This window comes from Kryptolebias marmoratus, linkage group LG17, assembly GCF_001649575.2.
Source record: "Kryptolebias marmoratus isolate JLee-2015 linkage group LG17, ASM164957v2, whole genome shotgun sequence".
NCBI lineage: Eukaryota > Metazoa > Chordata > Actinopteri > Cyprinodontiformes > Rivulidae > Kryptolebias > Kryptolebias marmoratus.
The window spans coordinates 20,294,720-20,307,807 of NC_051446.1; the positions used below are offsets into that span (position 1 = coordinate 20,294,720).

General features: G+C 39.0%; 1 protein-coding gene across 2 annotated transcripts in view; it reads right to left on the reverse strand.

The window, feature by feature from the left end:
* The window catches only part of LOC108246095 (disintegrin and metalloproteinase domain-containing protein 12-like), an 85,036-nt gene that overhangs the window by 30,383 nt on the left and 41,565 nt on the right, over positions 1-13,088 (reverse strand). For both annotated transcript variants that reach the window (XM_037981011.1, XM_025002256.2), the window contains exons 4-6: positions 10,338-10,416; positions 4,912-4,988; positions 1,540-1,726 (exon numbers count right to left, since the gene is read on the reverse strand). In XM_037981011.1, coding sequence (XP_037836939.1) covers positions 1,540-1,726; positions 4,912-4,988; positions 10,338-10,416 — 343 coding nt within the window. The remainder of the gene's footprint in view (positions 1-1,539; positions 1,727-4,911; positions 4,989-10,337; positions 10,417-13,088) is intronic.

The window sequence follows — 13,088 nt, forward strand, 5'->3', positions numbered from 1 at the left end:
AGAAGTTCAGACTTCACAACCAGAGTCCCCATGGGTCAAGGATTAGCCCTTTGGAGTTCAACGTCACAAGGTCAAAGTTCAAGGTCGCAACAGCACACGTGCTCTAACTCTGGAACCGTTCGACGTAGGAAGGCGAAACTTCACAACATGCCACAGGAGTCCTGATGAGCCGGACTGAAGGTGATTTTGGACGTTTGCCCAGAGCGCCACCCAGTGGAGGGCGCGGGAAGTGCACGGGAAATGCGCGGGAAGCGCATGAGAGCGTAGGGGGCGGTCGCCAGAGTTCCCGCGGTCGCTATAGGCCGAAGCGGCGCTGAGCTGCGAGGGCCGCCCAACGCTGCTTGCAGCTTTAATTTAGAGTTGAAACTCGTTCATTTCAAAGAAAGTAAAACTAGTAGGAAACCTTTTTTTTTTTTCAAACTGATGGTCCCTTTAGGGGGCACAGACTGTGTACACTGAGTTTGGTGTCAATAAATGAAGCCTTGTTGACACCAACTGCAATAACAGATAAATGCCTTAAAAAAATCCTGAACATTTCTGAACCTTCGTCTGAAGATTGCAGGATTCGCTAGATACAAAACTGTGAACATTAAAACTTTGGTTCAGAAGCTTGTGACGTCTCTAAACTTTACTCCTTGGTAGCAATTGAACCTTTAGATTAAAAATATTGCAGGAAAAAATGTTGCACCCAAATCAATGCACGACATTCAAAAAACTCTTTCACCATAAAGTTGTAAAGTAGGGTTGTGCACCACTGGTCTCAGTCTGATTCATTAAAGATCCGTGGGCATCAAAAAGTATTATGATTAAGCCCCTAATTATAATGCAATTCAGCCGTTAATCACAATGTGATTCAATATGAGTTTGATTCAACACTTGAGATTTAATGCAGTATAATACAACAAAGCAAAGGAACGGTCCTACGTCAGCTATTAAGACTAATTATTTACTGCCTAATAAATAATGACTGCTCACAAACAGGTCTTGTTTTAAAATTGTGAAACACTCTCATAAAATCTGACTTACAGTTATTAAATGATACACAAAAAATGAGGCTTAGTGCACACCTGTAAGTGTAGCAGAAAACAATTCTGCTACACAACAAAAACTGCAGGTAGAAGAAGAGCTGTCCACAATAAGAAATGAACAGAGGGAATACGCTCTTCGTACACAAACTACACTTGAACTTTTTTTTTAATAATGATAATTATGTACAAATAAACCTGCTTGCTAACTTTTAATTATGGTACAAAACTTAATAAACACATGCATTTAGATTTAAGCCCTAAACTGCATTGGTACACAGCTGCTCTACAGATGCAGTTGCATTGTAGATGTGTGCATTTGTGAATCGGTACAAAAGGGTTAATTTTCCCATCCTGAGTCGAAACAGGCCTTAATGTGACTTAATGAGTGAGGTGTTAAAGTCCTAACCATGTCTGATTCCTCATCAGTGAACTTCCACATTTCCTCCAATGTTTCTACCCTCCTTTGAGAAAAATTAAAGGTGTAAAGAACAGACAGTTAATGAATCCTTACTCTTGAGCTGAAGGCCTTGAAGGGACTGCTGTCTGTAAGCAGGGCGGGGCTGGATATGTTGAAACCATGGCCACAGGTCCCAGAAACAAAACTGAGGTGCTCCGCTGAGTAGATCCAGTGGGTCCCATTAGAACAATCGGTGCACGGTTCCAACATGTAGGATCTGCCTCTAAGAGATACGAAACCCCTGCAGAAAGAAATGGATGAGGCAAAAAGATTTAAAACATATTTCAATTGAGATGAAACTAAAAGACGAGAAGCACTTTTGAAATTAAGCAAGAAAGTCGATAATACAGTAAAAATAAAAGAAAATAATTTGAATTGTATCTGGGCAAAGAAAGTCAAAATTACCTCCTGTACTGGTCCTTTTTGTAGCGGAGCTGACTGATGATGGTTCATCATTATTTTGTGCAGAGAGCGTTGTGTGTCCATTATCCTAAGCAGCTTGTGATGCTATTTTCTACTATCAGTTTTAAGGGGCTTAAGAGTAGTTTCTGAATCAAAGATAAGCTGTTTTTGTCCTTGACTGTGATGCTGCTGTCACAAGATGCAAAGAAAACTGCATCCACCGACAAAAAAAAGAGAACTTAGAGAGGATTTAAAATATCTTGCTGCAAACACTGAAGGGCAGACTCATCCTGAAGAAGAATCTGAACAGAGCTGAAATAGTTTTGGTCATTTTTACTGCTCTTAAAATCCAAACTTATCTCCTTTGCAGTATCATATAACGAGTAATATGCAAGAGTGAATTCATAAGTCAGTATCACTTAGTAATAATAATCATAGTTTCAGTTCTTTAACTTGGCACTTAATGTTCAAGTCCTTGATAATGAGCATATTCGATGACAGTATATATTAGAAATAATTTGGGTTCGCAACTTTTTTTTCATCTCATAGCTGAAGCCGTCATAAAACTCAGTGAATTTGTGTAAAAATTTGTATTCTCTAAAAGCTTGCACAATACTCAAACCACATGAACTCTTCAGTAACCATCACAAGCTTGCGTGCAGCCAACCCAAACCAAGAACCACTGGTGTCAGTGAGGGGGTCAAGCACTGTGCAGCCCCCTCTGTCAAAAACGTTTTATTGATCTGTCACTGCGCAGACGGGTTTCACAGAAACCGAAACAAATAAATAAATGTTACGACCAGCAGTTCCTGCTTCGTCTGCTAAATCACTCTACAGAGGGCTCAGATTTTTGCCTGATTTATGAAAACATTTTGGATGGTGCCCAATGATATTGCTGCAATCATTTCTCTTCTTTGACATCCGCAAATAAAGCGTTTCCAACACTGAAACTCCTCACTTGTCTAAAACCTCACAATACCTTATTTTCAGCTGCATATGAAGACAGAAATCTCTGCAAACTTACGTTGCAAAATAATAATTTACTGACAACTTACTGGGGTGAAATAAAGCTTGTGATATTGTCTGGACTTCTGCAAAAATATGATCAAAAACACTCAGATTTTTATACACTTTATAAAAGTTAGTTAAGACGATCAATAACAACAAGCCTGAATGTAACCGTAAAGCATTTTTCCAATAAAGAAAAAAAGATCAAATGTTGCAAAACTGAGAGGCAAAAGATTAGTTGCTATTTAAAGCACAGGCATCCATAAAAGCTTGATCTTCAAAAGATATTGTCAAACCACATCGTTGCACAAAGAAAATACTTAAAATAGAGTTTTTGATGCCTATAAACCTGGAAAAGGTCACAAATGGTCTATAAGGAGTTTAGACTCCAGGAAGCCACGTTCCAACAAACTATGTATAAATATAATAAATACAGGATCACAAGTACCCACCCATGATCGCTGTGTAAAACTTTAGGAGGTCACAAATAAACCCAGAGTAACTTCTAAGTGTCAAAATGAGTCTCTCACACTGAAATATATTATTCGTCACAAGTTCACCATCAAAACATTAGGTAAAATTAAATGAATGGGTAGAAAGTTTAGAAAACTTCCACCCATCTGTGAAACAGTGATGGTAGTATCATGGTTTGGGCTTGCATCCTCGCCATAACAGCTTGCCCTCATGGATGATGAATTTTGAATTATAATAGCAAATTCAGAACCTCTATCAGAGTTTTTACAGATTGAAGGTCATTTAGCAACACAACACTAAGCACATAAGCCATTCTAAAAAATATATTGGCTGGAAATTCTGACATTAGTGAGTTTCAGTGGTTAAGAAAAGCCTAATTCAACAGACATCAGGAAGGACCTGAAGTGAGCAGCTCATGTTAGGAAACCCAAAGTGATGTGCAGTTTCTGGAGTTGTTTAGTTACAGCTATCACTGCATATGGACGTCACACCAAATACTGCATAAAAGGTTCAGATGCATATACTGCTCAGAAATGTAATACTGGTTAATTGTGAATACAAATAAATAAGTCATTTGTTTAATTAAGGTCTCTTGATGTCATAGTTTTGGTGTTTTGTTTGATGGTTTTTCTGGTTCTTGTTCTGCTGTGTTTGTCTTTTGGATTTGTGTTCATGTCTTGTCATTTTCACCTCCCCAGTAACCTGCCACGCCTCCTTCTCTCATTCCTTGCTGTTCAGTTACTTTCCAGTTTCTCATGCCACACCCACATTACCATGACTACTTAATCACTGCCATCATTTTCACCTGTTTGTTATCACTCACCTGTGCCCATTTTCCTCCTGATCCTCAGCCTTCATATACCGGTCTTTGCTCTTCATTCCCTACTGGGTCATTCCGTTTTTGCTGTGTTTTCCACTTGGTCCATGGTAGTCACGTTTGGTTAAGCCTTGCTTTGTTCCTTGATTTGGGATTTTGGATTTTTGTTATTATTAGTTTTGCTGCCTCGTCAGCCCATTGTTTTGGTTATTTTTTTATTCGAATAAATTAGTTTTATTTTAAAGAAACATGAGTCTGCGCTCTGGGTTCGCCTCCGTGTTCCCCCCTTCTGACACTTGATGTAGCTTAATGACTTCTGATGGATTCACACACTCATACATATAACTGAAGCCACTGCAAGCTAAACTATAATCAGAAAGTTGATGCATACATGTGACAGATGTTTGGTAAAACGGTTAGCTAAAGTGGTAGTTTGTGTAAAGCCTGCATAATCATTTGACTTGACATGGGATTTTTTTTTCTCCCCGTGAGGCTTCTTTTTCGCAGTATGAAAAATGAGGCACGGCCAGCTGACCTGAACTTGACAGCTGTGAAATTCAACTCATTTGAGACTCAGTTCAAATAAAACCAATCAACTCAACCAGCAATCAAGAAAGCAAGAGCAGAGGGAGGTTTCAGACTCCCTGGCCTTCAGAGCAGATTATAACTGAAGTCTTAAAACAACATTATTACAGTGGAAGACAAAAAGCTTATGACAAACTCACCTAATTCCAGCACAAGAACTGAGGCTGACGTCTGAGTTGACATGACCCTCCACCTCTCCGTGGTAGTAGCAGTTTGCCTGAAAAAGCAGAGAAAAGAATCAAAAATCAAGAAAAATAGGGCCAGTGTGAGACAAAAATTAAAGCTTTAAAAAGGTTCAATCAAACCATGGGTTAAAAAGTCTTTGCCAGGTAACCAGACTTCCTTTCCACCGATCACCACAAACTAATAAAAGCTCCAATCTGAGTTCGAGCGTCATATTTTCTTTGCACAACTTTTGCGTTCTGCTACATTCCCAGGTAGCCACTTTCGCAGACCACCTGTCAAGCTACAGCAGGAGTAAAGAGTAAAGAAAGCGAATTAAGTCCATGTTTATTGAACAAGCCTGGCACCAAATGGGTGGGGAGGAAGTGTCTGGTTTAGAGTGAAAACAGGCCTTCAGCTCTCTGCTTCACTGAGATGGCTTTGCTCAGGTGAGGTCTAACCCACAGCACTCTGCTCTGGGGGGAAAAAAAGGAAGTGTGAGTTTTCTACCCTACTTAGACTCCCTCTAAATATAGAGGGCAGGCATTGAATTTAAACAATTGACCTCCTTTTAGGTTGCTTGTCTGCAGAGGCTGCTGGCATCAAGAGGATTCTGGTTTTCAAAGGAATCTGTGCTTAATTTTGTGTTTAAATCTTCTAAATGCATCAATTTGAAATTGATATTTTTAGAGAAAGGTTCTAATAACTGCATTTAAGCTACACCCTTGCATATGTTTTATATGTAAATACGATTTAAAAAGTTGTTAATGAGGAAGAGAAACGTTGTAGTAACAAAACCCCAAAGAACTATATGTACAAGCAGAAATGGTCCGGGTCCAAACAGATTGCGAGCATCTGAACTGCTGGCAGGAAACATCTGAAAGCATACAACATGAGGAAAGTGATCCATTGTTGGCGAGCAGAAAACAAGCATCAGGAGATTCAACCTCTGAACCTCTGTTTCTGCAGTGAAGTTAATTTAATGATTGCAACACACCCTCTCCCAAACTGTTGCAATAATATCAAATATGCGAAAACGATAAAATTCTGAGAAAACACTTTTTTTTTTCTGGTTTAGAGCATATTGTCACATATTTTATATCGTTTTTGTCATTCTGCTAAATCAAAACAGGCTGTGCAACCTGATCAAAACAGTGAATGCAGATTCATCATTTGACGCCTCCGAACTCCTTTCCAAATATGTCATATCTAATATTAGGTCTAAAAATGCTTTATTGTCATTGCACCAAAAGAGATTTAGAGGAGAGCGAGATTTGCTGAGCATCCCTAATAAACAAGAGGCATTCACACATTTATCCTGCTTTCAATACATGAAAACTTCAATATATTAAAAAGCAGACTAAAAGCACTGACACACAAAGAGTAAGATAGATAATACAGGTTGAACAATAATATATGTTCTCAGATGTTTGTAAAAAGTAGGTGAGATATAAACAGATAGTGTTCCGGTCCTGGCAGTGAGGGATTGGAAGATGGTTGAAGGAGTTCAGTTCAGTGATGACTCTTGGCCTGAAGTCATTCTTCAGCCTGGAGGTACGAACTTTAACGGCTCTCCTGTGTTTTCCAGATGGGAAAAACAAAAGAACTGATGAGAAGGGTGTGCTTCATCCTTCAGAATGCTGCTTGCTCTGCGGAGGTTCTATCTTCCATTTTGGGTGGACTGCGTTTGATAATTTTCCAGGATGTTTTAATCACTCACTGACTGTTTTTTTTTTCCATTTCTTCCTCTTTGCAGTTTAAATATCATTCTGGGATATTCTATACCGAATCCCTCTAAACAGAGCAGTAGTAAAAGACCTTGAGCAGCTTTGCAGACAGACATTTTCTTTTCTCAAGTGTTTTTTTTTTTTTTAAGTAGAGCTGACGTCTCTGTTAGTGCACTGGTGTTGGATCGTTGCGAGGTTCTCCAAGAACATAAAAAAGGGACTTTTTTGCCAGATCCTCTTCTTGAAAAGTTAGGTTTCTGTTGTGTTTCCAGAAAAGAACCGTTACAGCTACTTAAAGAGCATGCTGAGTGAACACGGTCAAACATGGGTCTTACATTTCAGATCAGTAACTTGGTCATGACTTTGTAAAAAGTTGCATATGGTTCTAAAAAGCAGTAAGCTTGTAAAGAACAGCACAGTGATACTGAAATGGGAGCAATTTAAAAAATACGTTCATAGATCTTACTGTTGTTTTCGAGGTAAGTGCGGAAAGTAAAGGAGATTTTATGTCAGCAACACCTTGGTGCACTACCTAAATTTCAAAGGCTTGAGTAGCTGGCAGAAAGCAGGGCCAAGTTTTCTGCACAAAAAGCAAAGTGTAGACTCGTTCTTCTTCTTAACCCATTCCTGTTAAGGTTTGCAGGGAACTGGTGCCCATCTCCAGCAGTCACTGGGCAAAATGACGGTGTACATCCTGGACGGGTCGCCAGTCCATCACAGGTGCACATATAGGCAACAAGACAGACAACCCTTCACACTCACACTTGGACTGTGGGAGAAAACCAAAGTACACAGAGAATATGCATGCACAGGAAGAACATGCAAAACTCCATGCAGAAAAACCCCAGCTGGGAGTCAAACCTGCAACCTTCTACGTGCAAGCAGGAGTGCTAACCAACTGCACCACTGAGCAACCAAGGAATGAAGATATTTTACTTTTACTTAAGTTGTTACAACCCATTTTTATTAGTTGAATAAAATCAACAATCTTTTGCTATTTTAACCTAATTCTAGTGGCACTTTAAAAGAGAATAATTCATTATAGTGTGGTAAAAAAGTGCAAAGACAAGACAGCACATCATCTAACAAATGAATTTTTAGTTTAGCTGGGAGGAGCAGGGCTGGATTTAGTGCACTGAGTTAATGCTATCTTCTCATGTTTCTTTGATGAGATCATGACAGAGATGTATCGATACGAGAGATATGAATAGACCTTTTGTTTCTATAATTTCTACTGAAAGGGTGAAAAAACGTGCCTATGTGTTAATAAATCAGGTGTGATTAGGTAAGATTCATAACTAAAAACCAGGTTATTGTGGGAGGCAACCCTTTGTGTGAATCCAGACAGTGCCGTTCTAGACATTTATTATTCTAAGCTAACTATTTAATATCCATGGAGGTGATTGATTTTCCCAGTGGATGGCTTTTGTTGCAGCACATGACACTTGTTTATTGTGCTCTGTGTGGATTTAGATTTAGTGGGAAGGAGAGAGGGTGTAAAACAGAACCGGAGAAACGGCTGACTCATGCTGAAGTCACTCCCAGCAGTGCCTTGCTGTTGACACAGAACTGAATCTGCAAGATCCCTCGCCCAGATCACTATATCAGCCACCCTCCCTGCCGGCAGGACAAATAAATTACCTACAGATCAGTCTCAAAAGATCTGGCTGTTTTCAGTAAAATTGTCCTCCCATGAAGAAATAGCCGTGGTCATGGCAGAGGAATGAGAAGACGGGAAGAGGTCAAAAAGTTGTTCAAATGTTGGTATAGTCAATCAGCCAAACAGGTGTCTGACTTTAAATCAGTTTTTAAGTTATTATGATTTTTTTTATACATACAGAATCAAATATATGTACACACACACGCATTAATACTTGGTAAAATGTCCCTTAGCAAGTTGGACCTCGAACACACACTTTCTAAAGCCATTAACAAGCTTCTGGTCTAATTCTGGTCGTCTTGGTAGAATTTGAGTTCATTATAATTAATTGGTTTTCTGGCACAGACTTGGCTATGAAGATCAGTCCACAAATTTTCAATTGGGCTGACGTTGGGGCTTTGGGAAGGGCATTCCAAAAGCCTAATGTTGGCCTGCTTTATTCATTCAGAAACCAATAATTTGGAGGTAGTCCTCCTACTTCATTATTCCGTCCACTTTATGTAATTCACCAGCCCCACAGCATGCTGCTACCACCATCAAGCTTGACAGTGAGAACAGTGTTTGAACGTCTCACTTTGACTACTTCAAAAGTATTTTTTTGCCATTGTGGCCAATTTTAACTAGATGTCATTTGGCTTGTTTATATGATACAATCACATCAAACTTGCACACCCAATTCTTGGTTTAAAAGTCACTGAAGTGGTATTTCGTGTTATTATTCTACCCTTTAAAAAAAGGTTCAAATAAATCAATAAATTCCCAAAGTCATTATGACATTCATGTCCATGAGTGGGTGTATGTAAACGTCTGACTGCAACTGATCTTTCCACCCAGAGCTAGACAACTAAACAGTGGCATCTCAAAGCGCAGCTGAATTGCTACAACTCTATTGTCTTTATGGTCTGGAACAGCAACAGTTCTAATGAGCTGAATCCATTAAGTTGCAGCTCAGAGAGTTTGCAGCAGCTTCAAGTAAAATATATTGCTAATTTGCACATTATGTAATTCAATTAATCCCCCCTTTTGTGAATTTTAGCTATAAGTCAGCTGAGTGTTTTGCACACAGAACCCCTGCAGGCTGTTTACTATGCTTTCTCGGTATTCCGAAGAAAAATTAGACATTTAATTGCTTTCCAAACTGCAGATGAACAAATCCGTGAAATAAAGCCAGCTGGTGGAAGCTACAAAGCATAAAAACTGCTCCACGTGATTAAGCCACTTTCAATACAGTGTGCTATAATTACCTCTTTATTTTACCAAACCATAAAATAAATATCTGTGCATGGCAGGATATTTAGGCATCCATGGAAGATGTTTTCAAAGAGGCCAGGCGTTCAAAAGCTGAGCATATTTTGCTGGGGGATGCCTAATTGAGTTTGATGAATATGAGCAATATTTATCCCAGCACTGAAGTAAAATAGCAGAAAGTAATTTGTGCAGCAATAGACCAAAAACTATGCATGTAGCTATATGTCAGCCTTGACTTGGGAGTCAGAAATGATGAAAAATATTAGTCGTTTGACAGATTCCACAGATGTATTTTAGATAAATATGCTAACTCAATTCACCAAGTACAAAGCTCATAAATGAAATGAATATTTCAGTCAGTGTGAGTTCTGAAGTGCACTTAAATGTTCACTAATTCAAGATATTCGTGCAGACCTGCATAACAAATCATTTTTGGGGATGGTTTTAAGCTTATCCATTATAAAAGACTTGAGCTATTTCCTAAAACTGAGTCTATTCTCTGACCTCTGTCTGCCTTTACTTCATCAAATATAAATCGACTTGCAGAAAATGGACCCACTCACCTACATGTGATTCTTTATGAGCAATTCCAGGTGGTTTAAAAGGGGAGTCTGACTGCAATTTAATTTTAATTCACTTCTTTAGTTGTCCTAATATTAGCACAAAGAACCAGAGCCTTTCCAGTAGAAGAGTTTTGCAGAAATCCTACATCCATAAGAGGTTCTTGGTCAGAATCCAAGTTCACACACTGAAATAAAAAGAAACATACCGTGAAGTTGAGCGGCCCTGTGACTGAAGTGCCGTCTTCCAGGTAATGGGTTTCTGTAAAGTTACTAGCAAACAGCCCCCTAAAAAGATAAATAAAGACAAGAAACAATCATAAGCAATCCTAAGGGATTTCATTTAAAAAAAGGAAAAAAAAAATCAATCATCCGGTTTTAAGTCATTCCACGACTGCCACGCCTGCATGGAAGATAAACGGTCTGACACGATTTAACACTTAACCCTGCTTTAGGAACGCATAAATTGATCTGAGCAGCTGTAGGCACGAAGAAAGAAAACAGATTTTTTTTTTTAAAAAGGCTGCAGTGCCGTTTTTTATTAAGACACTTTGGCAACATGGGCGCACACCATGACGAAGCATTCAATATCAATCAATAACTCATTCCATCATACAGCAGAGCAGTAATTAGCTTAGAGGCTGTTGACAATAGCAAGTAATGAGCAGATAGACATAATGGTGAAGTGATCATTTTCAGTTACAGGTGGGATTAAATAAATGTTAACTGAAACTTTATGGGATTTTGAGAGAATCTGTTGTGGTTCTTGTTATCCCTAAAGCAGAAACCCAAATGAATTGGGACTTGTATCTATACAAAACTCTATAGCTGAAGTGAACCAGCCATGAACTTGGAAATTTCTGACTAAGGAAGAATTTGTGGGGGTAGACTTCTATTTTTACAGATCCAAAAGGACCTTTTCTTTTCTTTTAAAAAGTTTTGTCAACTACTTTCAACTTACTGTCTTCAACTGCTTGTCTTGTGTTCACAAATTGCTCCGCTCTCTATGAGATTAAGAGTTATGCAAATCAACAAGAAGATTGATCTATCAGACTTATTGTTACGTACTGGGAGGTGAATGAACTGAGGCTCTCTGGTTCTCACCTATCTAAGTCTGAGCTTGGCCTTTCAACCGCTTGTATCCAGGATCTCATTCTTTCGGTGAAGATCCATGTCTCATGACCATATGTGAGGGTTAGAACATAGATGGACCAGTAAATTGAGAGCTTTGCCTTTAAGTACAGCTCCTTCTTCACCACCACAGTCTGATGCAAAGCCCTCATTACTGTGGATGAGGCCATGATCCAACAATTCAGCTCCCTCTCCATCCTGAACAAGACTCCCAGATACTTAAACTCCTCTGCTTGGGGCAGAGACTCACCTTCAAACCAGAGGAAGCATTCCACCTTTTTCCATTAAAACCTCAACACTCCCAATCACAAGAAAGACCAATACAATAATCCAACAACAACAAACATTGTATAAGACTTCTTTCCCAATCCTGTTTCTTCTGGTCACACTGTCCTAAATGTTTTAGAAGCAGTCTAATCTAACACAACTGATTTAAAGGAATGAATTACCTCAACAGCTTGTTGGCCTATTCTACAAAAGCTTGATAATGATGCATTAATTTAAACCAGGTGTGTTGAAGTAGACATCTACAACAAATAGGGCTGTGTGCCCTGAGGACCAGTGTTGGGAAACACTGATATAAGAGCTGCTTGAGGGATAATCTATCATGTAAGAAAGCCATGTAAATGACTCATCCTGTCAATGTCAATATAAAGACCAAAAAGAAGAAATGCCATCGCAGCACTACAATAGAGGTAACAGAGTTCTGTTCTTTTCTCTGATGGGGTGGAAGGACACCCAGCCAGAGGGGAACTGTGGATCAACAGCAGAAAGAAAACAATAAATGATCCAAAAGAAGTGAAAACTTTCCCCCTGAGAACATTATTATACTATAAACATCTGTATTTGGATTCACTATTTGTACAAGCAAACTCAGTGTGACCATGTACTGTACATACAGCAAGCACATGTTCAGTATTCCATTCTAGGAGATCAGCAGATGGTTGGCTGGTTCACAGCAGAGGAACAAACCTCAGCAGACAGCTGGATTCTCTTACTGACCTCACCACTGACAACCCAGCTGGGAGTTTCAGCTGCAGCAACCCAGGGAGAGGGGGGTTATTTTGTTTGGGAGCTGTCAGCATGAGACACAATGCTTCCCCACCCTCAAGTACTCTACAGAGCCAAAGACCTGGTAATAATCACTGCATCAAAGCAAGGCCAAGGAGTGGAGAGAGCCAAATAAAATGATGTGTTTCTTCAGACTTAATTAGGTCTACTTTCTTGACTGGACACACAAAACCAACATCTGCCCTCGATAGACAACTCTGTGGGGTGGATGTGTGTAACATTTCTGCTTTACTGCCTCCCTTTAGGAGGGTGGGTGGGACAAAACATAGATACATGTGTCATCCATATGTTACAGTTTTTTTGTGAATGAGAGTCACTCCATTAAAGTCTCCCTAAATGTAAATGAAATAAAGTTTAAGTTGTTCTCCCTGAATTGTAATGGCTAAGATTAATTCCACACATTTTTTTTAGACGCAAGAACAGTTTTTGACATTTAAGGTGTAGTTCTCCATTCATTTGCATTATTTAGGTTTCTTAGGATTCTTATATTTGTTTTTCTTGCTATACCAACCCATTTCCAAAACAAAATTTAGACTTAAAGCGATTTTTAAAAATCTGACTAAATTGGGACAAATAAGCAAGTTTCACATCTGTGGTAAACAATAGATGATCTCAAATGTCATCCAGGTAACATGACTTGGTGTTACTTTTATACTTTCATTTATTTGAGAATGCTGTGTAGGGAAGATTAGGGACCAAAACTACTGGATTAAGTTGACGGAAAAATCTTGGTTTGGTTAAACCCATTGACACCAGAT